Source organism: Mixophyes fleayi, chromosome 5, assembly GCF_038048845.1.
Source record: "Mixophyes fleayi isolate aMixFle1 chromosome 5, aMixFle1.hap1, whole genome shotgun sequence".
NCBI lineage: Eukaryota > Metazoa > Chordata > Amphibia > Anura > Limnodynastidae > Mixophyes > Mixophyes fleayi.
The window spans coordinates 278,585,218-278,611,229 of record NC_134406.1 but is presented as its reverse complement, the minus strand read 5'-3'; the positions used below and the strand labels follow the sequence as shown (position 1 = coordinate 278,611,229).

General features: G+C 48.7%; 1 protein-coding gene across 2 annotated transcripts in view; it reads left to right on the top strand.

The window, feature by feature from the left end:
* The first annotated feature begins 18,539 nt into the window (after positions 1–18,539).
* Positions 18,540–26,012, top strand: part of LOC142159411 (acid-sensing ion channel 1C-like) — a 79,100-nt gene continuing 71,627 nt past the window's right edge. For both annotated transcript variants that reach the window (XM_075214285.1, XM_075214286.1), the window contains exons 1-2: positions 18,540–18,588; positions 20,201–21,024. In XM_075214285.1, the coding sequence (XP_075070386.1) occupies positions 20,485–21,024 (540 nt within the window). In that variant the 5' untranslated portion in view covers positions 18,540–18,588; positions 20,201–20,484. The remainder of the gene's footprint in view (positions 18,589–20,200; positions 21,025–26,012) is intronic.

The window sequence follows — 26,012 nt, the reverse complement described above, 5'->3', positions numbered from 1 at the left end:
TAATATTTTTTGAGCGCTCGTTTTTCGCCGGTCACGGCAAACAATTGAATACGCCCCTTAGGGCGTATTCAATTAGCCGCAATGTTCCGCAGAACATCGCAGCTGCGCACATTTCCAGGTTCTACGGTGTCTCAACATCGCGGAAATTCCATTGAGGTGCAAAGAGAAATCCTCAATGTTACATCACAACAGAGAGTCTATGTGACCGTTCAGGGACACGCGGCGAATTAACAAAACCCTACATGTTAGGAAATGCTCAGTTAAAAAGACCGTGGAACAAACACTGAGCAACATCTAAAGTGATCCAGAAATAATCTACATCTGCTACAACCTGACCACTTCTTTCACTACACTGAATATCGCAACTAAGTATTGTGTTTATTTTGTTTTTTTTCTCTGCATTTCTTAAGTTCATTTGCATCAGTTTCCATTATTCTTAAATTCTAACAAATTGCTTTTCTTACTCTCCTTTCATATCATCATCTTTAGAACTATCATCCCTCACACCTGCAGCACACACCTCTGTCCACCCCCCCCACTACTACACTGTACTCCCCCCCACTACTACACTGTACTCCACATCGCCCCCCCAATACAACACTGTACTCCACACCCCCCCACTACTACACTGTACTCCACACACCCCCCCCACTACTTCACTGTACTCCACCCCCCCACTACTACACTGTACTCCACACCCCCCCACTACTTCACTGTACTCCCCCCCACTACTACACTGTACTCCACATCGCCCCCCCAATACAACACTGTACTCCACACCCCCCCACTACTACACTGTACTCCACACCCCCCCCCCCACTACTTCACTGTACTCCACCCCCCCACTACTACACTGTACTCCACAACCCCCAACTCTTTACTGTACTCCCCCCCCACTACTACACTGTACTCCACACCCCCCCACTACTTCACTGTACTCCCCCCCACTACCACACTGTACTCTACACCCCCCCCACTACTTCACTGTACTCCCCCCCACTACTACACTGTACTCCACACACCCCCCCACTAGTTCACTGTACTCCCCCCCACTACTACACTGTACTCCACACCCCCCCCCCACTACTCCACTGTACTCCCCCCCCACTACTACACTGTACTCCACACCCCCCCACTACTTCACTGTACTCCCCCCCACTACTACACTGTACTCCACACCCCCCCCCCACTACTTCACTGTACTCCCCCCCACTACCACACTGTACTCCACCCCCCCCCACTACTTCACTGTACTCCACCCCCCCACCCCCACTACTTCACTGTACTCCCCCCCACTACTACACTGTACTCCACACCCCCCCACTACTTCACTGTACTCCCCCCCACTACCACACTGTACTCTACACCCCCCCCACTACTTCACTGTACTCCCCCCCACTACTACACTGTACTCCACACCCCCCCCCACTACTTCACTGTACTCCCCCCCACTACTACACTGTACTCCACACACCCCCCCACTACTCCACTGTACTCTACACCCCCCCCACTACTTCACTGTACTCCCCCCCACTACTACACTGTACTCCACACACCCCCCCCACTACTTCACTGTACTCCCCCCCACTACTACACTGTACTCCACACACCCCCCCACTACTCCACTGTACTCCCCCCCCACTACTACACTGTACTCCACACCCCCCCACTACTTCACTGTACTCCCCCCCACTACTACACTGTACTCCACACACCCCCCCACTACTTCACTGTACTCCCCCCCACTACTACACTGTACTCCACACACCCCCCCACTACTCCACGGTACTCCCCCCCCACTACTACACTGTACTCCACACCCCCCCACTACTTCACTGTACTCCCCCCCACTACTACACTGTACTCCACACACCCCCCACTACTTCACTGTACTCCCCCCCCACTACCACACTGTACTCCACACCCCCCCACTACTTCACTGTACTCCCCCCCCACTACTACACTGTACTCCACACCCCCCCACTACTTCACTGTACTCCCCCCCCACTACTACACTGTACTCCACACACCCCCCCACTACTTCACTGTACTCCCCCCCCACTACCACACTGTACTCCACACCCCCCCCCCCACTACTTCACTGTACTCCCCCCCACTACTACACTGTACTCCACACACACCCCCCCCACTACTTCACTGTACTCCCCCCCACTACCACACTGTACTCCACACCCCCCCCACTACTTCACTGTACTCCCCCCCTCTACTACACTGTACTCCACACACCCCCCCACTACTTCACTGTACTCCCCCCCCACTACCACACTGTACTCCACACCCCCCCCACTACTTCACTGTACTCCCCCCCACTACTACACTGTACTCCACACCCCCCCACTACTTCATTGTACCCCCCCCCACTACTCCACTGTACTCCACATCGCCCCCCCCACTAATACACTGTACTCCACACCCTCCTCCACTACTACACTGTACTCCACACCCCCCCCACAACTTCACTGTACTCCCCCCCACTACTCCACTGTACTCCACATCGCCCCCCCCCCCACTACTACACTGTACTCCACACCACACCCCCCCCCACTACTACACTGTACTCCACACCCCCCCACTACTTCGCTGTACTCCCCCCCACTACTCCACTGTACTCCACATCGCCCCCCCCACTACTACACTGTACTCCACACCCCCCTCCACTACTCCACTGTACTCCACCCCCCCCACTACTACACTGTACTCCACATCGCCCCCCCAGTACTACACTGTACTCCACATCGCCCCCCCCCCACTACTACACTGTACTCCACATCACCCCCCCCACTACTACACTGTACTCCACATCGCCCCCCCCCCACTACTACACTGTACTCCACACCCCCCCACTACTACACTGTACTCCACCCCCCCCCACTACTCCACTGTACTCCACATCGCCCCCCCAGTACTACACTGTACTCCACACCCCCCCACTACTCCACTGTACTCCACACCCCCCCACTGCTACACTGTACTCCACACCCCCCCCACAACTCCACTGTACTCCACACCCCCCTCACTACTCCACTGCACTCCACATCGCCCCCCCCCACTACTACACTGTACTCCACATCGCCCCCCCCCCACTACTACACTGTACTCCACCCCCACTACTCCACTGTAGTCCACACCCCCCCCCCCCCCACTACTACACTGTACTCCACACCCCCTACAACTCCACTGTACTCCACCCCCCCCCCCACTACTACACTGTACTCCACACCCCCCACTACTCCTCTCCCCTCTGGTTACACAAATGAACATTTCTCTTGTTTGTATTCATTAACGGTCACCAGAAAATAGAAGGTCACATGTCTTACAGTCATCTTTCCTATCTTTCTCGCTGCTTCTATTAGCTGGTGATATATCACATACCAGAATGAGACTCCCGAATACCGGGTAGGTCTCCCGGTCTCCCAGGAGAACAGGCAATTCTCCCGCATCCTGCTCACTTCCTAGTGAAGTGGGCAAGATGTGAGCATCATTGACTCGATTCTCGGGTAGTAGAGTCATTTTGGCTCCGTTCCCCGCATCAAAATGTTGATTTTGTCTTGGAGAAGGGCCAAATTATGGCATCGACCCTCCCCGCCCCCTTCTGCCCTCCAGCCACGCCCCCTCCTCTGGGATCTCCCAGAGGTAAAAAATGAAAAGTCGACAAGTATGATATATCACCTAATCCTCCCCCATACATGTATGTCAGAACACTGCCAAAATGCAGCAAACCTCAAACAAATCACCTGTCTCCCCTCTCTTCCAAAGTCCTTTAAATGTGCCCTTTGGAATGCACGTTCTGTCTGTAACAAACTTACCTCCATTCCTGATCTCTTCCTCTCAAATAACCTCAACCTTCTAGCAATAACAGAAACATGGCTCACGCAATCAGACCCTGCCTCACCTGCAGCCCTCTCACATGGTGGTCTCCATCTCACCCACACCCCCAGACAAGGAGGCAGACAAGGAGGGGGGGTTGGATTACTTCTCTCTCCACACAGTGCACATTCACAGTTCTACCAAATGTCCCATCACTCACGGTCACATCTTTTGAAGTACATGCTATTAGGATTTTTAACCCATTCTCTTTGCGTGTTGCTGTCATCTATCGTCCCCTGGTCCACACCAACAATTTCTTGAACACTTCTCTGCATGGCTCCCTCACTTCTTATCCTCTGACATCTTCACCATCATCAATGGTAATTTCAACATCCCTATTTCTAATCCACATTACAGTGCCTCAACCCTCCGGCCCCAAACCCTCCCACTACCATCAGTGCTCAAGGGACTGGGCATATGCCTATAATCAATGTACAGGAAGGATGTGCTAAGCTTGAGCGCACGCAGCAGCGTCGCATTCGAGCTTTGTGCATCACAAACTCCTGAGCAGCAGTGATGACGGCTGTGTGCGCAGCTATAACATATGTTTGAAATCAGGAGCAACTGTAAAAATGTATTTTATGTTCAGTAGATATTAAGATCATCCTAATAAATGTATTTCAGGGAACAAAATATATATAAAAGAAAACAATTTTTCTTTGTAAGTGTTCTATCATTAATACCTATATTATTAACAGGTGACTGTGGCCGTGTCTCCTCATCTTCCACCTGACCAAGATGACTGCTGCAGCATTGAATGGGTTAATACCTCAGCACAAAGGGATGAAAGATGTATTCAAGGATATATTTACAACTTTTCTAAAGAAAGTCCCCCATGCTAGTTAGATCTTTTGACGTGTGAATGTCCAATACATCCTATAGCCTGAAGGCACAGGAGTAGGTAGTTAGATTTGCTATATCTAAGGCAGGATGCAAGTGATATAGGAAACGTAACATCAAGTTTTATGAAATCACAGATTAATGTAAATTTTATGAAAGTTTAAAATGCGTTAGATGCAAGGTTAGAGGATATATTACATCCTAATGGTAATTATTGAATGTGATATATCAGACATTGCGGTGCCAGTGGGGACGGGCTGGGTTACCCCCTGCCAACATGAATGTCAGAATCTGTATAAAAAGAACATTGTCTGACCATGTAATGTATCATTCCACCTGTAACTTCTTGAAAGATCACTAATACCACAGACTGGTCTGTAACTGTCCTTATTAGGACACTTGAGCTAATAAAACATCACTGCTTCAAGACCCTGCTTTGATGCCTACTTACCTGCTATAATTTCTGTGACTTACAGATTAGACCAATCTAATCCATTATCAGGGTGTTCTGAGGTTGGACCCAGCATCCAGTACCAACGCTCTGCCCGCTACCTGCAGCTCTGGTCAGTGTGATAGGCCAGGGGGAACCATCCACAGCACTCTGATCTGAAGGTAAGAGGTCAGGGGTACAAGCCCAGGTGCCCAGTGAGGGGTACACTAGCAGCGACAGTTACCCAGAAGGAAGCAGGTCTAGGTGCTGGTGAAGGAGCCCGGTGGTGGCAGCAGGCTTCTCTTACTGCGTTTGGAGGGGCACAATTTGGGATAAAGAAAAAGGACGGTGGCAAGGCAATCCCAGCCGGTCCCCAGCAGCGCTGACGGTGTGACATTGGAGGTCCTTCCTGTCACAGTGACATGAATTTAATGTTTTGGTTTCTTTCTGTGCATTCCTTTGTGACTTTATAAACCACATAGGTATTGTATGTATCCTGCAACATCTTATGTACTAGAGCAGAGCAGACCCGTATTCATCAGCGCACGTATCTTCAGATCCGCTCCTTGTTGGATTTGGGTTGGTGTATGCCCAAATTCTTGCGTTTAAACCAAACGCACATTGCACTTAGTGGGCCTTATTCATTAAGGAAAGTCAAGCGAAAAATTTGAGTAACTTCGCACCATGGCAAAAACCATGTTACATTGGAGGGGGAGGAAAATGTAAAATGTGAGGACAGATGTATAGTTGGGGTAGGATATGTCCTAGATCACCTTTAAATTTTAGTGTACAAATAAAACTATCAAGTATTTGTGTTATTCATGAAAAAACAGCCAGTATTTATCTTATGTGCAAAATAATAAACTAATTTGCACCCCTTGTATTGTAATATGGTTTTGTCCAGAAAACTTGAGTAAGAAAACTTACTCAAATTCTTGCCTAAGTTCCTTAATGAATCAGGCCCATTATCAGCAAGAAGTCTACCTGTATACACAAAAGCTGAGATATGCACATTTGGAGATATACTCATAATTCTTTAATTATGGATATGATTGATAAGACTTCAGCAGATATAAGACAATGGTGTTCAAAAATACTTAACATACAAATTCCCATTAGACATTACTCACATTATGCCTCATTTATGCTATTTTGTGCCCTCATGTGACTAGAGTTCTGAATTTGTTCCCGTATATACAGGTTGTTGAGTGACTTGCTGGTAGAAATGTTTGGACCTTTTGAGGAGAATTCCTCGGTGAATGTTGAGTAGATGTCCTCATGCTAATGCGAGACTTTGTTTTCTGGGATGAAATAGTTGAAGTAACTTTCTTGTAATGGAGAGAGCACATTTATGGGTTAGCTGGTGGCCACAGAACCTCACCCATGAGCCATGAAGAAGCCCCATTAAACTGCATTAACAGCGTCCCATGGGTGCTATTATTTCTCCATTTTGGGAGACTGCCAGGACTATGGCTGCAGTCCCATTAGGGTTGCTAGTCCAACAGGGCGGCGATCTTCTCATCCGGTCTCCACAACGCTCTTCTTCATGAAGAACCAACTCCAAGGCAGACTGGAGATAGATGTAATTGTATAATGTACAATGTTTTCTTCAATTTGCCAGATTGGATTATGGGGGATCAGCTAAACGTGCGAGTCCCTTTGTACAGCGTATCTGTGGGTTATTTCATACAGCACAGGGGCACACGCAGGAGGGGGGGGGGGGGGTTCTGGTACTCCAGCAACTCCTCCGCGAAGATCGGGGGTTAAACAGTGCCCCTACATAGCGGCACTGTACAGCAGCCGCGGCGTTGTCAAAGAAGCGGTGCTGTATTGTAGTAAGGGGCACCCCCCCTTAAAAATCCTGCGTGCGCCTCTGCAGCACATGCTCAGATAGTAACGTAGCTTTTTATTGACGGAAACAGGTGTAGGTAGCGGATGATGATGATGAATCGCTAATAATTAGAGGTTTTGCAAATAATTCACAGACACTCATGTAGACTTTAGTAGTCATTCAGCCATAGATTAGGATTTGCTGACTGTATTGTAGGACAGTTAAAAAATGTACACATGTCAGGAAAGTTGTTCCTGCAGTGTTAGCTAGATTACTAGATTATACAAGGTTTATGAGTATTAACAATTACATACACATAAAAATAAAAGGTATTTTGCATATGTCTGGCAGTTGGATGTGTCAGAGAGGTGTGCCCTAGGGGTGTGTGTCTGTGAGGTGTGCCCTGGGGGTGTGTGTCTGTGAGGTGTGTCTGAGGGATATCAGAGAGGTTTGCCTGGTGGGGTGTGTCTGCGAGGTGTGTTTACGAGGTGTGTCTGAGAGGTGTGCCCTGGGGGTGTGTGTCTGTGAGGTGTGCCCTAGGGGTGTGTGTCTGAGGGATGTCAGAGAGGTTTGCCTGGTGGGGTGTGTCTGCGAGGTGTGTCTGAGAGGTGTGCCCTGGGGGTGTGTGTCTGAGAGGTGTGTCTGAGGTGTGTCTGAGAGGTGTGCCCTGGGGGGGTGTGTCTGAGAGGTGTGTCTGAGGGTGTGTTTGGAGGTGTGTCTATTATGCAGCAAACACATCTGCTCCTCATACACACCTGGTTACCTGGTGGCATCTTCTCTATATGTTGCCCATATGCTTACACTTTAATGCATCATTTTTAGTCTCATGTTCTAGATATATATTCTAGAGTTCTCTGTATGTAAGAGGTAGAACATTATCAGGACTTACCTGGGTTCATCTGTTGTGTTGAAGATCAGTGGGTGACACCTTGGTGTGCGCTGGGAGAGGTACAAACATGAGGTGGATCGGACAGAAGTGTCCCAGGACAATATACACAATCCCCGTGGACCAGCTCCTCCTCCCTGACTGGAGCCATCACAGACAACACTGCATAACGCTAGACCCCAATCTTCAATGAGGCGGGTACACAAACTTCCCTCTGATAAATACTATTTCATTACAAGCTGCCCTATCAATGTCCTGTAGAGGCCCCCGTACCCGTGCCCAGGTGCCCAGGATGGATAACATTGTGCAGCTACAATTAGGGACTCAGATGCTATTAGTACACATCTCTCTATCCGCAAATTTACTAAATAACCGTGGCCTTGGTGGGAAGCTCAGACAGCGGACAAATCAAAATCCTATGGGCTCCTTCAATCACAAAGCAGGGGGAGAAGTTGGAAGTGGGGAAAACATCTTTCAGAAGCCTCGCAGACTCTGAGACGACCATCCTGATGCCCTTACGTGCTGGTACCAAGTGCTCAATGCCCTGAATACACCATCCTCTCCTTATAGTTTCTCCAGTTCCTGTTGGAATAAGGTAAGGTATATTTGCTCCATCACGCTGGTGACTGCTTGCCTCATGCACCATAACAGTGCCCAGATGGGGAGGTTATACCCAGCTTGGTAACAAGGGCGGGTGATTCACCAGTACTCAGAAAGTCAGGTTTTAAATCAATCCAAATCTCATCACTGGTCTCCAGTGGGTAAATATACAGTAAATGTCTCTCAGCAATATAGGGATGTTACACATACATTTTTAATCCTTTTCTCTAAAACCTCGGACTTGGTTTCTAAGCTTAGTCAATTAGCTGACCATAGAGTCGTTTGTATTTTCATTACTATGTGTCTAGTAGTAAGTCGTCTTGTGGTTTTTAATGTTACACCAGTCCTATAAATAATGCAATAATGCATATAATCATCACCGTTTATCTGGAGGCGCCACAAAACTTGCAGCACCAGACAGTACAACAAATAACACATAAAACAAATGTTATATAAAAACAAGTCATACATAACAGAACAAGTACATACCGGGATGATGAAGGAGAAGCAGACGTGTTGAAGAGGATAGAGAGGGTCCTGCTCCTGAGAGCTCACAGGTTAATGGGAGATGATACCAGTGGGACTGGAGCTGGTTGATCATACAGAGGGGTCAGGGGGTAGTATCAGGTGGGGTAAGTTCAGAGGTGTAGCATGGGGACATGGCGTCCGGACATACAGAGGGGGTAGTATCAGGTGGGGTAAGTTCAGAGGTGTAGCATGGGGACATGGCGTCCGGACATACAGAGGGGGTAGTATCAGGTGGGGTAAGTTCAGAGGTGTAGCATGGGGACATGGCGTCCGGACATACAGAGGGGGTAGTATCAGGTGGGGTAAGTTCAGAGGTGTAGCATGGGGACATGGCGTCCGGACATACAGAGGGGGTAGTATCAGGTGGGGTAAGTTCAGAGGTGTAGCATGGAGACATGGCGTCCGGACATACAGAGGGGGTAGTATCAGGTGGGGTAAGTTCAGAGGTGTAGCATGGAGACATGGCGTCCGGACATACAGAGGGGGGTAGTATCAGGTGGGGTAAGTTCAGAGGTGTAGCATGGGGACATGGCGTCCGGACATAGAGAGGGGGTAGTATCAGGTGGGGTAAGTTCAGAGGTGTAGCATGGGGACATGGCGTCCGGACATACAGAGGGGGTAGTATCAGGTGGGGTAAGTTCAGAGATGTAGCATGGGGACATGGCGTCCGGACATAGAGAGGGGGTAGTATCAGGTGGGGTAAGTTCAGAGATGTAGCATGGGGACATGGCGTCCGGACATAGAGAGGGGGTAGTATCAGGTGGGGTAAGTTCAGAGGTGTAGCATGGAGACATGGCGTCCGACATACAGAGGGGGTAGTATCAGGTGGGGTAAGTTCAGAGATGTAGCATGGAGACATGGCGTCCGAACATACAGAGGGGGTAGTATCAGGTGGGGTAAGTTCAGAGGTGTAGCATGGAGACATGGCGTCCGGACATACAGAGGGGGTAGTATCAGGTGGGGTAAGTTCAGAGGTGTAGCATGGAGACATGGCGTCCGGACATACAGAGGGGGTAGTATCAGGTGGGGTAAGTTCAGAGGTGTAGCATGGGGACATGGCGTCCGGACATACAGAGGGGGTAGTATCAGGTGGGGTAAGTTCAGAGGTGTAGCATGGGGACATGGCGTCTGGACATACAGAGGGGGTAGTATCAGGTGGGGTAAGTTCAGAGGTGTAGCATGGAGACATGGCGTCCGGACATACAGAGGGGGTAGTATCAGGTGGGGTAAGTTCAGAGGTGTAGCATGGGGACATGGCGTCCGGACATACAGAGGGGGTAGTATCAGGTGGGGTAAGTTCAGAGGTGTAGCATGGAGACATAGGCGTCCGGACATACAGAGGGGGTAGTATCAGGTGGGGTAAGTTCAGAGGTGTAGCATGGAGACATGGCGTCCGGACATACAGAGGGGGTAGTATCAGGTGGGGTAAGTTCAGAGGTGTAGCATGGAGACATGGCGTCCGGACATACAGAAGGGGTAGTATCAGGTGGGGTAAGTTCAGAGGTGTAGCATGGGGACATGGCGTCCGGACATACAGAGGGGGTAGTATCAGGTGGGGTAAGTTCAGAGGTGTAGCATGGAGACATGGCGTCCGGACATACAGAGGGGGTAGTATCAGGTGGGGTAAGTTCAGAGGTGTAGCATGGAGACATGGCGTCCGGACATACAGAGGGGGTAGTATCAGGTGGGGTAAGTTCAGAGGTGTAGCATGGAGACATGGCGTCCGGACATACAGAAGGGGTAGTATCAGGTGGGGTAAGTTCAGAGGTGTAGCATGGGGACATGGCGTCCGGACATACAGAGGGGGTAGTATCAGGTGGGGTAAGTTCAGAGGTGTAGCATGGAGACATGGCGTCCGGACATACAGAGTATGCTACAGCGCCACCCCAACCTCTGCCAAGATCGAGGCCGTAGGCAGCATGTATGGGGCAGGAGAGGGGAGTGGCCTTTATGTGGAGGCAAATTTAAATGATAAAAGCACAGCAGGGGCGTGTGGGACTGAGGCATGAAGGGCCCACTGGAGAAATATCTGTGTGACAATGAAACAGTGTTTGTGTATTATGTGTCTGGCTGACAGTGTCACCTATAGCTCTCCAGCTATTTTGCAAAGTCCCAGCTTATCTTCTGGCTGAATATGCTGTGCTTTGTAGTTCCACAACACTGAAGAGCCAGAGGCACTGATAAAAGTAGAGTTTCAGTCACTTGAAGACCACTTACTTTGCAGCTTATATTCGCCTTGTCTTCTTCTCCTCTGCAGCTTCTCAGGAGCAGTTAAGAATAGTGGAGTCCATGTGTAGTACTTATGGTATTTTATGGTATTTTCCTTTTATTATGAAACAAGATGGAGCCTATCATTGATTTCTATGTGTCTCTTTATGAACAGATACTAATTTAAATGAAGTCTGTTTTACTCAGAATGATACTGTCATCACCTACTCATATTGCATCAGCATTCACTTTAGTGTAAGGAAAAGGATTATATAAGGATGGTATAGTTCAGACCTTCTTTAGACCTCGCTGGTGTCAGGAAGGCTGTGCCAGATCTCCTCCATCAAAGTATTCTAGGATGCATGACTCAACTTGAGGTCTGTTTGTTGAATGTGGGGTCTCCATGCTGTGAATCCGGGGAATTACGTGTGTGTCTAACAACCTATCAAACTAAGTATTTTAATTGCCATATTAATTATTAAATCTTTTTCTTATACATAGTTTGTGAGTGTATCATTCTTTCTTTGTGCTAGTATTTCATGATTGTAATCTTGTAACTTAATACACCATCCATGTGGGAAGCTTGTATTCTGCCTTGTCTGCTTCTCCTCTGCAGCTTCTCAGAGCAGTGCAGGACAGTGGAGTCCATCCACATGGGAAGCTTGTATTCTGCCTTGTCTGCTTCTCCTCTGCAGCTTCTCAGAGCAGTGCAGGACAGTGGAGTCCATCCACATGGGAAGCTTGTATTCTGCCTTGTCTGCTTCTCCTCTGCAGCTTCTCAGAGCAGTGCAGGACAGTGGAGTCCATCCACATGGGAAGCTTGTATTCTGCCTTGTCTGCTTCTCCTCTGCAGCTTCTCAGAGCAGTGCAGGACAGTGGAGTCCATCCACATGGGAAGCTTGTATTGCTGTGCAAAGTAAATATGTTATATAATCACAAGTGTGATATTTTAAGGTCTCTTACTATACTAAACAAAAGACGTCACAAGAATTACAATTAAAAAAGGATTTTTTCTGTTTTTTAGCAAAGTGATTTTGTGGCTGTTTCTCTAAACCAGAATTATCATGATATCCATGGAGCTTGAATAATTGTATTTCTGTTAAGAGCAATAGATCCAGTTCCAAGACGCAGGGACCATTTATTTCATGACCCCTTTTTATTTTTTTACAAATAGATAAAATGTATATTTAAAAATTAAAAAATCTTTATACATTAAAATTGCTTTATTCAAGGAATAAAAATGTTGTTAAATTATTTTAATCTGTTATCTGTTAAAAGAATAGGTAGTTACCTGTACGGCCATAATACTAGTGCAGACCCCATCTGATCGTCAGCCGGCTGGACTCCAGCAGCTTCAGCAGAAGAGGAGGAAGGTGCGGCAGAGGGGTGGGTGGGAGAACGTGCAGGGCGAGATGTAGAGCGAGCTGCAACGGGCACAGGGTAAAAGTGGGTGGTGGGCAACATGACAGAAGAGGGTGAGTGGGGATTGACACAGTAAGAGGAGTACAGGAAGTCAGACACAAAAGGGGGGCTCTCACAACACAGAGACACACAAACACACAGGGGTAAAACAGAGAGACAGGTGGTGGACAGAGGTGCAGATACAACAGTATAAATGCAGCACCCCCTCTGGTGTTGTTGTTGGCGCCTCCCAGTGGCGGGGTGTGTGGCTCGGCTCTGGGACCCAGAGGAGACACCAGGAGGGTTGCTTAGCAACAAGGCGGTTGGTGGGAGACCCAGGAGGTAGCAGGGTGGTGAAGAGGGGATGGATGAGGCACCATGGATGAGGACCATGAAGTACCAAGAGGCACCAGAAAGTGTAATGGAGAGTCCACTAAAGGCAGAAGTAAGTCTCAAGTAATAAAAGCCCATAGAGAAGGGCTGTGATAGAGGGGTATACCCACCCTCAGGGGTGCCCTAACTGAGGCACCAGTTCCTGGTTGGCAGTGACAGCACAAGAGGGGGAGAAAGGAGTAGAGGAGTCTTTGCACTGCACTGCTCGTTAGAGCCGGTCATACATGAGATATACAGAGACCCTGCAGAGGGGTGACCATGGCAGAGACCCTGCAGAGGGGTGACCATGGCGGGGAGACCCTGCAGAGGGGTGACCATGGCGGGGAGACGCTGCAGAGGGGTGACCATGGCGGGGAGACGCTGCAGAGGGGTGACCATGGCGGGGAGACGCTGCAGAGGGGTGACCGTGGCGGGGAGACGCTGCAGAGGGGTGACCATGGCGGGGAGACGCTGCAGAGGGGTGACCATGGCGGGGAGACGCTGCAGAGGGGTGACCATGGCGGAGACCCTGCAGAGGGGTGATCATGGCGGGGAGCCCCTGCAGAGGGGTGACCATGGCGGGGAGACGCTGCAGAGGGGTGACCATGGCGGAGACCCTGCAGAGGGGTGACCATGGCGGGGAGACGCTGCAGAGGGGTGACCATGGCAGAGACCCTGCAGAGGGGTGATCATGGCGGGGAGACGCTGCAGAGGGGTGACCATGGCGGAGAGCCCCTGCAGAGGCGTGACCATGGCGGGGAGACCCTGCAGAGGGGTGACCATGGCAGAGAGCCCCTGCAGAAGGGGTGACCATGACGGGGAGACGCTGCAGAGGGGTGACCATGGCGGAGACCCTGCAGAGGGGTGACCATGGCGGGGAGACCCTGCAGAGGGGTGACCATGGCAGAGACCCTGCAGAGGGGTGACCATGGCAGAGAGCCCCTGCAGAGGCGTGACCATGGCGGGGAGACGCTGCAGAGGGGTGACCATGGCGGAGAGCCCCTGCAGAGGCGTGATCATGGCGGGGAGACGCTGCAGAGGGGTGACCATGGCGGAGAGATGCTGCAGAGGGGTGACCATGGCGGGGAGACCCTGCAGAGGGGTGACCATGGCGGGGAGACGCTGCAGAGGCGTGACCATGGCGGGGAGACGCTGCAGAGGGGTGACCATGGCGGAGACCCTGCAGAGGGGTGATCATGGCGGAGACCCTGCAGAGGGGTGATCATGGCGGGGAGACCCTGCAGAGGCGTGACCATGGCGGGGAGACCCTGCAGAGGGGTGACCATGGCAGAGAGCCCCTGCAGAGGGGTGATCATGGCGGGGAGACGCTGCAGAGGGGTGACCATGGCGGAGAGCCCCTGCAGAGGCGTGACCATGGCGGGGAGACCCTGCAGAGGGGTGACCATGGCAGAGAGCCCCTGCAGAGGGGTGACCATGGCGGGGAGACGCTGCAGAGGGGTGACCATGGCGGAGACCCTGCAGAGGGGTGATCATGGCGGAGACCCTGCAGAGGGGTGACCATGGCGGGGAGACGCTGCAGAGGGGTGACCATGGTGGAGACCCTGCAGAGGGGTGACCATGGCGGGGAGACGCTGCAGAGGGGTGACCATGGCGGGGAGACGCTGCAGAGGGGTGACCATGGCAGAGACCCTGCAGAGGGGTGATCATGGCGGGGAGACGCTGCAGAGGGGTGACCATGGCGGAGAGATGCTGCAGAGGGGTGACCATGGCAGAGACCCTGCAGAGGGGTGACCATGGCGGAGACCCTGCAGAGGGGTGACCATGGCGGGGAGACGCTGCAGAGGGGTGACCATGGCAGAGACCCTGCAGAGGGGTGACCATGGCGGAGACCCTGCAGAGGGGTGACCATGGCAGAGACCCTGCAGAGGGGTGACCATGGCAGAGACGCTGCAGAGGCGTGACCATGGCGGGGAGACGCTGCAGAGGGGTGACCATGGCGGGGAGACGCTGCAGAGGCGTGACCATGGCGGGGAGACCCTGCAGAGGGGTGACCATGGCGGGGAGACGCTGCAGAGGCGTGACCATGGCGGAGACCCTGCAGAGGGGTGACCATGGCGGAGACCCTGCAGAGGCGTGACCATGGCGGGGAGACCCTGCAGAGGGGTGACCATGGCAGAGACCCTGCAGAGGGGTGACCATGGCAGAGACGCTGCAGAGGCGTGACCATGGCGGGGAGACGCTGCAGAGGGGTGACCATGGCGGGGAGACGCTGCAGAGGCGTGACCATGGCGGGGAGACCCTGCAGAGGGGTGACCATGGCGGGGAGACGCTGCAGAGGCGTGACCATGGCGGAGACCCTGCAGAGGGGTGACCATGGCGGAGACCCTGCAGAGGCGTGACCATGGCGGGGAGACCCTGCAGAGGGGTGACCATGGCAGAGACCCTGCAGAGGGGTGACCATGGCAGAGACGCTGCAGAGGCGTGACCATGGCGGGGAGACGCTGCAGAGGGGTGACCATGGCAGAGACCCTGCAGAGGGGTGACCATGGCGGAGACCCTGCAGAGGCGTGACCATGGCGGGGAGACCCTGCAGAGGGGTGACCATGGCAGAGAGCCCCTGCAGAGGGGTGACCATGGCAGAGACGCTGCAGAGGCGTGACCATGGCGGGGAGACGCTGCAGAGGGGTGACCATGGCGGGGAGATCCTGCAGAGGGGTGACCATGGCGGGGAGACGCTGCAGAGGCGTGACCATGGCGGGGAGACCCTGCAGAGGGGTGACCATGGCAGAGAGCCCCTGCAGAGGCGTGACCATGGCGGGGAGACCCTGCAGAGGGGTGACCATGGCAGAGAGCCCCTGCAGAGGGGTGACCATGGCGGGGAGACGCTGCAGAGGGGTGACCATGGCGGAGACCCTGCAGAGGGGTGACCATGGCGGGGAGACGCTGCAGAGGGGTGACCATGGCGGAGAGCCCCTGCAGAGGCGTGACCATGGCGGGGAGACCCTGCAGAGGGGTGACCATGGCAGAGACCCTGCAGAGGGGTGACCATGGCAGAGAGCCCCTGCAGAGGGGTGATCATGGCGGGGAGACGCTGCAGAGGGGTGACCATGGCGGAGAGATGCTGCAGAGGGGTGACCATGGCAGAGACCCTGCAGAGGGGTGACCATGGCGGAGACCCTGCAGAGGGGTGACCATGGCGGGGAGACGCTGCAGAGGCGTGACCATGGTGGGGAGACGCTGCAGAGGGGTGATCATGGCAGAGACCCTGCAGAGGGGTGACCATGGCGGAGACCCTGCAGAGGGGTGACCATGGCGGAGACCCTGCAGAGGGGTGACCATGGCGGGGAGACGCTGCAGAGGGGTGACCATGGCGGGGAGACGCTGCAGAGGGGTGACCATGGCGGAGACCCTGCAGAGGGGTGACCATGGCGGGGAGACGCTGCAGAGGGGTGACCATGGCGGAGAGCCCTGGAAGTAGGGCTGAGTCATTAAAGAAACTACGGCAAAACAATGAGTACGTTTTCTGCTGGACAAACCATGTTACAATACAAGGGGTGAAAATGGGTTTATTATTTGCACATAAGTTAAGTACTGGCTGTTTTTTTCATGTAGCGCACACAAGCGCACAGAAATACTACATAAGGCACCATTTTAGTTGCCCTTCTCTGTACAGTCTGTAATGTATTTATATCCTTCTGGAGATATGGCCTCCAGACCTGGACACTGTATTCTAGGTGAGGCCGTACCAATGACCTGCACATTAGGTTGGATTACTGCACACTCATCAGATAAATCTGTATCAACGGTGCCCAATATTATACATATATTAATTTGTTATTGCTTCCAGAACTGTTTCAGGAGTGACTGTGGTGTCAGTGATATGACGTTAATTATAAGATGGCATTTCCTGGCAGAGCTGTATATATATCAGTCTGCACTAGTAGTAACTAATAGCAGAGGAGGTTTATATCCTGAGCTGTTACTGCCATTCAGTCTTTAGTGTTATGTGAGTGATTTATTTATTAACCTGACTGGTTGTTCTAAGTCTACTTAGTTAATCAGAGTCTGTTTCTATTGTCAATGTGAAGTTTATTTAATTGAATCAGACTAGTTATTCTGGGCCTGAGTCATTAAGGAAAGTACGACAAAAAATGAGTAAATGTTCTCCCGGACAAACCATGTTACAATGCAAGGGGTGAAAATTAGTTTATTATTTTGTATAAAAGTTACATACTGGCTGCTTTTTCATGTATCACACAAATACTTGATAGCTTTATGTTTACACTGAAATTTAAAGTTAATCTAGGACCCCAACTATAAACCTGTCCACACATTTTAAATTTACCTCCCGCTCCAATGCAACATGGTTTTGCCCAGGTGAAAAGTTACTCATTTTTTTGTTTTACTTTCAGTAAGGAATCCTCTTTGTCTATTCGCCGGACTAATGTGTGGCTATTACTGACAGGCATCCAGGATTGCTCAGGGCGTGGTTCCGTTGCAGCTACATACATGTGTTAAAGAGATACTGTATGTCTCTCGGAGGAGGGGATATAGGGGTACACGTAAATCTCTATTGTACATTGTTATTGGAGATTAAACTGTCTATCACATTGTATATGTCATTTATACTATTCCACCTACTAGATTTAAGTTCCTTTTCTCCAACGTACCAAGGTGGTTGCTACATATCTGCTGTGTGAGAGGGCTGTGTGGATCCCAGGGGGGCTCCCAAATCATCCCGTTAATGCAACGTAGCCACATCCGCACAGAGAGCAGCTGGAAGACACAACATATCAACAACACCCCTGTGCCTTGCCCATGGGGCAGAACCTCCAGAAATAGCAGCCAGACGGCTTCTTCATCAAACGGGCTAACCACTACGCCACCGTGGGGCAGCACGGTGGCTCAGTGGTTAGCACTTCTGCCTCACAGCACTGGGGTAATGAGTTCGATTCCTGACCATGGCCTTATCTGTGTGGAGTTTATATGTTCTCCCTGTGTTTGCATGGGTTTCCTCCGGGTGCTCCGGTTTCCTCCCACACTCCAAAAATATACTGCTGGGTTAATTGGCTGCTATCAAAATTGACCCTAGTCTCTCTCTCTGTCTGTGTGTGTGTGTTAGGGAATTTAGACTGTAAGCTCCAATGGGGCAGGGACTGATGTGAGTGAGTTCTCTGTACAGCGCTGCAGAATCAGTGGCGCTATATAAATAAATGGTGATGATGATGATGAAGGGCTCAGTGTGATATCAGCCTCGTCATATAGTGATTCCAAAGCAGATCTGAGAGATGTCAGATACCTGGGAAGGGGAAACAAACTGATGTTTAGATGATAGGATGTCCAGACTAGGCTGTGAAACATGTTCCCGGAGGTATCGGATCGCTGCTGGAGGAAGATTATACCAGCTGCACCCTCCAGGATCTACAGCAGAATGATCCACCTCACACGTATAGAGCCGAAGGTGGTCATTGGACATATATTCGGGTGATCAGATTCCACCAGTACTGGGGAAGATTGAAGCAGATACACATAGGGATGATCACAAGGCCTCCTATACCTGGATTATTACATGGCCTCATATACCTGGATTATTACATGGCCTCCTATACCTGGATTATTACATCGAGGCTGCAGTGCAAACTGGTAACTATTGATATATCCTGCAGATTATTACATTACTGATCTCTCTAGAGATCTGCAGAACATTGCTCTGGTCCATCTACCTCCTGACAGATACATAGTGATATATTCTCAGGGGCGCACGGAGGATTTGTCAGGGGGGGTTTCCTCCGCCCCCGGAAAAAAAATAATCTAGAGACCTGCCGCGCACGCGCGGCAGCGCCGTTTCGGCTGCACTGTAGTATACAGCAGCCGCGGCGCTGTCAATGAAGCGTCCGCGGCGGTGCTGTATAAAATACAGCACCGCCGCGGACGCTTCTTAGACAGCGCCGCGGCTGCTGTATACTACAGTAGGGCACTTGTAGGGCACTTTTTAGCGGAGGGGGGGTTTCTGGAGACCCAGAAACCCCCCCTGCATGCGCCACTGATTCTGCCGATTATTACATGACTGACCTCTCTAGAGATCTGCAGAACATTGCTCTGTTCCATCTACCCCCTGACAGGTACATAGTGATATATTCTGCCGATTATTATATTACTGACCTCTCTAGAGATCTGCAGAACATTGCTCTGTCCCATCTACCCCCTGACAGATACATAGTGATATGTTCTGCAGATTATTACATTACTGACCTCTCTATACATCTGCAGAACATTGCTCTGTCCCATCTACCCCCTGACAGATACATAGTGATATGTTCTGCAGATTATTACATTACTGACCTCTCTATACATCTGCAGAACATTGCTCTGTCCCATCTACCCCCTGACAGATACATAATGATATACTCTGCAGATTATTACATTACTGACCTCTCTAGAGATCTGCAGAACATTGCTCTGTCCCATCTACCCCCTGACAGATACATAATGATATACTCTGCAGATTATTACATTACTGACCTCTCTAGAGATCTTCAGAACATTGCTCTGTTCCATCTACCCCCTGACAGATACATAATGATATACTCTGCAGATTATTACATTACTGACCTCTCTAGAGATCTGCAGAACATTGCTCTGTCCCATCTACCCCCTGACAGATACATAGTGATATGTTCTGCAGATTATTATATTACTGACTTCTCTAGAGATCTGCAGAACATTGCTCTGTCCCATCTACCCCCTGACAGATACATAGTGATATATTCTGCAGATTACTATATTACTGACTTCTCTAGAGATCTGCAGAACATTGCTCTGTTCCATCTACCCCCTGACAGACACATGGTGATATATTCTGCAGAATATTACATTAATGACCTCCCTAGAGATCTGCAGAACATTGCTCTGTTGCATTTACCGCCTGACAGATACATAGTGATATATTCTGCAGATTATTACATTACTCACCTCTCTAGAGATCTGCAGAACATTGCTCTGTTCCATGTACCCCCTGACAGATACATAGTGATATATTCTGCAGATTACTACATTACTGACCTCTCTAGAGATCTGCAGAACATTGCTCTTTTTCATATAAACAGCAGGTTGTACAATAATGATGATTATTTAACACACAATGAGAAGCAGCAGTGTCTGTCCTTGGTAGTTCTCGCTGTGTATCACACCCTTATCCTCTCTCTGGTTCTCCTTGTGCCCCCCCCCCCCTCCTCCTTCTCCCCATGTCCCACAGGACACACAGTATTTTGTTTCGAGCTGATCGATTATTTCTGCCCTCTGCACTGGTCTGTGGTCTCTAAGAGCATCGCTCCCCCTCCTCATTCAAGGACCAGAAAGCAAGAGACATAAAACTTCTGCAGCATCCCACCAGACACACGGACGTCCTTCCTTGTGAAGTTGATCTTACTCTGCTACTATAACCTATCTAGACAGCCTGAAGTCTGGGAGAGGGACCAGAGCCATCACAACTGCCCTCAGTCCTCTGCTCCCTGTTGGGTCCACTCCCAATCGGCAGTAATGGATATTCTTAAACCTCCGAAGGGAGAGGAGGAAGAAGAAAGCAATGGTAAGGCTTCAGATCTCACAGTCTTTGCCAGTAACTCTACTCTTCACGGGATCAGCCATGTTTTCCTGCCAGGCGGGGTGACCCCACGGCGGGTGTTTTGGGCTTGTGCCTTTCTGTCATCTCTCGGCTGCTTCCTCTTCCAAGTGGCCGATCGGATCAGATTCTACTCAGAGTACAACCATGTTACCACGCTGGATGAAACGGAGAGCAGCCTCATGGTATTCCCAGCCATCACCATATGTAACTACAACAGTTTCCGAAAGAAGCAGATGAACAACAACGATCTGTACTGGATGAAGGAATTCCTGGATCTGGCCGAAAACTTAGATGAAATAAAAAGTGATTTAAATATCTCAGAAGAGGACAATGCTGCAATTGAGAAATCCTTTGACATGCAAGACTTCTATGACCGCACTGGTCACACTATGGAGGATATGATCTTAGAGTGTCGTTATCGAGATAGAAAATGTGGACCAAGCAACTTCTCTGTGGTAAGTCCCCGTTAGTAGGAGGATATTTCATTGTGGTGATTCAGAAGTATTAATGTCCTTTATAACCTTGATACGTTGCTCCTTACACTTGATAAATCCCTTTATATAGTGTACATGGCCAGCAGTATCAGCTCATAAACAGTAAGTGGAATTATAAACTAAAGGTAGGGATGATACCAAACGCCCTATCAGTATTATTGTCCCAGATAGTAGATGGCTACGTGCCATGTTTAGCATATAGTCCGGTGTTGTGTCCACGTTTGGTCTGGAATTTGTAGAAGTTCCTGTAAGTTTAGTTAAAGCACTTGTGAATAAAACACTGACAGATGTTGAAGGACCCATGATTGGACGTCCTCAATCTGATTCTCTCCCAAGATCCCGTGTACAGGACATTGCCAAGGACAGAGCGATCATTGACTCCACATCACAGCTCTCAGTATTCCAAACTGATATGATCTGTAACAGCAGCTTATGATAATTCTCACCCCCTATAGCGAGGATAAGACCTCTACTTTAGTAATCATTAAGTAACGTTAAGCAAAAAGAATAAGTAGCTTTTCACCTGGGCAAAACCACATTGCATTGGAGGGGGAGGTAAATGTAAAATGTGAGGACAGATTTATAGTTGGGTAGGGCATGTCCTACAAATAAGCTATCAGGTATTTGTGTGCTACATGAAAAAACAGTCAGTATTTAACTTATGTGCAAAATAAAAAACTAATTTGCACCCCTTGTATTGTAACATTGTCCAGGAGAAACCTACTCCTTTTTTTGCTTTCTATTCCTTTTCCTCTTATTTAGGAGGGCTATTAGCCATGTAAATCCGGCTATATATACCTTAGCCAACAGTACTATATTTATTTGTTGCCTAGTTGTTCGATTCACAGCCTCAGTCCGATCAGAGATAGACAGAACAGACAGAGACCCGGACCTTCACGTGACATAGAGAGATGCAGACCTAGCAATGCTGCTTGTAACATTTATCCAAACCGTTTGTGCCATAGGGCACTTCCAGAGGTGCCAGAAGCAGCCCAGTGCACACCGACATTTGGGACAGCAAACCTTATAGGGGTAAGGTGTACCCTATAAATTATATAAAATTGAATTTGTTGGCATTTAATAGATAAGTTAGACTCTCACCATAAACAACCCATTGTCGTATACATGCCAGGTGCTTCATTCAAGTATGCTCAATCTGATCCTTTTATCCACCCAGACCAAACAGAATTACAATGGTAAATTGAGGTGGAATTAACAATGAAGACTGCTGTAATTCAGACAAGAATTTTAGGTTGGAATATCTTTTTAATTAGGCTAATTCTGCCCGACATGACTTTTCGCAACATGAAACCTGTCCTTAAAATACTCAATTTATGGCTGAGCATTCAGTTATATATATTGTGACATATTGTTTGTAACACAATTACTGATATATCTGCACAGAGATGTCCATGGTAGAAGTAACTGCCTGAAAATTTGTCCTGCCTCAACTTTCTTTCAAAAGAACAATGTTGGATTTGTCCCAATTAAGTCATGAAAATGAGCCAAATCCATCAAGCACTTGGAGTAAGGAATCAATGGGCTCATCCGCATGAGACAGAAACAACAATATATTATCAGCGTATAAAGCTATTGTCTCTGTCCATGCCCCACCTCAAAATCCATGGATAGGATGTTTTCTAATTATGCAGGCAAGTGGTTCAAGGGCCAATACAAAGAGGTGAGAGGGGGCATCCTTGCCGAGTACCCGGAGCAAAGATAGAAGATACGTAACCACTTATAGAAACCAGAGTTGCAGGACTTGGATACATCAGCTTAATCCAGTCTATAAAGATTAGTTGTAAAATTGTATACCATTGCCTAAGATTAATTTTCCGTAGGGTTGCCAGGTATAATTTTAGTTTGGTCTGGGGGAGTTGCCAAAATTTTAAAAAACTTAACATCCGTTGAAAATAGGAAAATTTGGCAGAATGAGTTGGGGTAAAGTGGATCTTTCACTGCCTTGAAAAGCACCACAATCAAAGCCTCAGACATTGGGATAAGAAACCTGAGGTCATCGGGCCATTAAAGGTTTGAAGAAAATGATTGACATAGAACGCCTTATGTTGTAGAGCTCACTAGGTATCACAGTCACCCCTCTGGGACCTCACCATTAAAAACGAGGTGATGGCCATATTTATCTCATGTAATATCAGTGGAGAGTCAAGAAATTACCTACGTTCCTTGGAGAATTTGGGAAGGGAAACAGTATCAAGATAATTACACAATTTCTCGTTAAAATAGTGAACTTGTGAAACATATAGAGTTTCAAAATACTTAGAAAACACTTCAGCAAGATCTTGAGCTGTCATTTTCCTTTAACCTGTTATGTCTAAAATTTCTGAGATACTAATTGTGACAGGATGGACCTCCTATGCCACCCTGTCCATCGTTGCTGGGGAACATTTGGACTTGCCTTCCACCATCCCATTTTCTTTACCCCAATTGCGCAATCTAACTGCAGTAGGAGGGGCTTCTGCTGCCACCACTAGGCTCCTTCACCAGCACCTAGACCTGCTTCCTTCTGGGTAACTGTCGCTGCTAGTGTACCCCTCACTGGGCACCTGGGCTGGTACACCTGACCTCTTACCTTCAGATCAGGGTTGCTGTGGATGGTTCCCCCTGGCCTATCACACTGGCCAGAGCTGCAGGTAGTGGGCAGAGCATTGGTACTGGATGCTGGGTCCAAACCTCAGAACAGACGGATAACGGATTAGATTGGTCTAATCTGTGGTCACAGGAATTGCAGCAGGTAAGTAGGCGTCAAAACAGGTTCCTTAAGCAGTGATGTTTTATTAGCTCAGGAAGTCCTAAAAGGCACATTTACATGCATTAGTTTGAGGTACTAGTGATATCTAGAAAGTACAGATGGTATATTAATAATACATGGTCAAACAGAGCACTTTGTATACAGAGTTACACAGATACCCTGGCAGGAGGTAATCCAGCCTCCTAACCAATCCAGGTGCTTCATGCAGCCTGCACATAACTCAGCCTGGAGGGGTTTAACACCTTTTACATTGCTGCTAGCGGGACCACAACATCTGAGGTTTTATATTGATTGTTAACATCAGGATATAACATTATCTAATCCTGTTTTGAACGCAAATTAACTTGCAAAATTCACATTCATCTGTGATCACTTGCATAGGGAGTCTACCAGCAAGTATAATTACCTCCTCCTGTCTTTCAGGCTCAACAGATGTTTTGGTCACTCAGCAATGAAAAGGTCTAATTAACATGATTTGACTAGACAATTGGAAAACCCAAACATGACATACTGTCTCAGAAGTCAATACATTTCCATACATACCAATGATATACAGAGATGCACTGCACTCCTAATTAAAATAAATATCTGCAATAAGTTATTTATAAGTGATACAGCCACAGAGACTATACTTTCACATGTGTTAACAATGTATATTGTATACACTTGCACACTGGAAAACATAAATGACATATGGACCTTATGAAACAGGTTTTCTATTGCTGTTCCATTAAAAGCACACCACTAGAATTATGGCACCGCACCACGCGGGAGATATAGAGACAGCATCATAAATGTAAATATACACGCCCAAAAAGGTATCGCTGTTGGAGGAAATATTGTCAGAATGTCGGACAATTGGTCGTGAAGTCGTACACACTGCAGGATTGGAACGACGTAGTTCCATTGCCGAACGAGATTTACAAACCAGTTTGAAAATCTCGATCAACGATTTCAGTGGCTTTGGAACGACCATTGGTCATTGTTTCGCTGTACACACCATGGGCCAAATGGTCTTTATCGTCCGATCGATAATAATAATTAGAGAAGGAAATCTGAAGCCTCCTAGCAGAGCCTCTCCAGCAGACTAACCTCTTACATGACATTAATACAAGTAACAGCAATATTATACTTTCTAAAATAAGCATTAAAGCCATTTAGTTCAACTCCATCAAGCAGAGCAGTCTAAAATAAAAGTTAACAGGAAGACCCCTGATAAATCAAACATTATTTTCTATTAATGATAGTGGCGCTATATAAATAACTGGTGATGATGATGATAATTTAAGGATTGGGTACAACTCTGCTAAAAAATCCTTGGCCACAGAAAAATATTTATGATTGCACTCTATTCTGCTGGCATTGTGGCCAGATGGGGGACCTCAAGCCAGTCTGTAGCATCCTTAGGAGAAGTAAAGAAATATGTTCTTCCATCAGCAACAATGCGAAGACGTGCAGAATACAACATAGAGATGCAGCTTATCCTACATGAACTGTGCACCGTTTGCTGTATTTCCGTGGCAAAATCAGGAAAATTGGCTACATTTTGTTTATCATACGTTAAAGACCCATGTTGTGTAGCTAATTTTATAACCACCTCCCGGTCTTTATAGTAGAGGAATTTAGCGATATATATTTGAGGTGGACCCCTCGGCCGCAATGGTTGAAGTGGAAGCCAATGTGCTCTTTCTTCAGCAATCTGTGGGGTAAAAACCTCTCTTCCAAATTCTTTAAACAGCCAACTTTCCAGAAAAGCCCCCTCACCCTTTAAAGGTTGTCCTGTAAACTTAACACTATTTCTGGACATGTGCCTTCAAGATCGGAGAGCTTCTATTTGCAAGAACTGCTTTGCATAACAAGATTGCTAATATCGATTTCCATAGGGGCAGTGGTGCCCTCTAAGATAGATTTCTGGGGCCTCCTATTCAGTAACACTCTCTCATTATTTGTACTTCTCCTATCTTATCCATGACACGTTTCTCAGAGGCGCTGATGGCTATAAGGACCTGTTGTAATGAACGTTCAGAATTTTTAGGATGTTATTGATTGATCCTTTGAAGCAGAGGATTGTTGAGTAGAACTCCCAGCGCCATCATTCCGAGTGCCATCACTCCCAGCACCATCACTCCCAGCACCATCACTCCTAGTGCCATCACTCCTAGTGCCATCACTCCCAGCG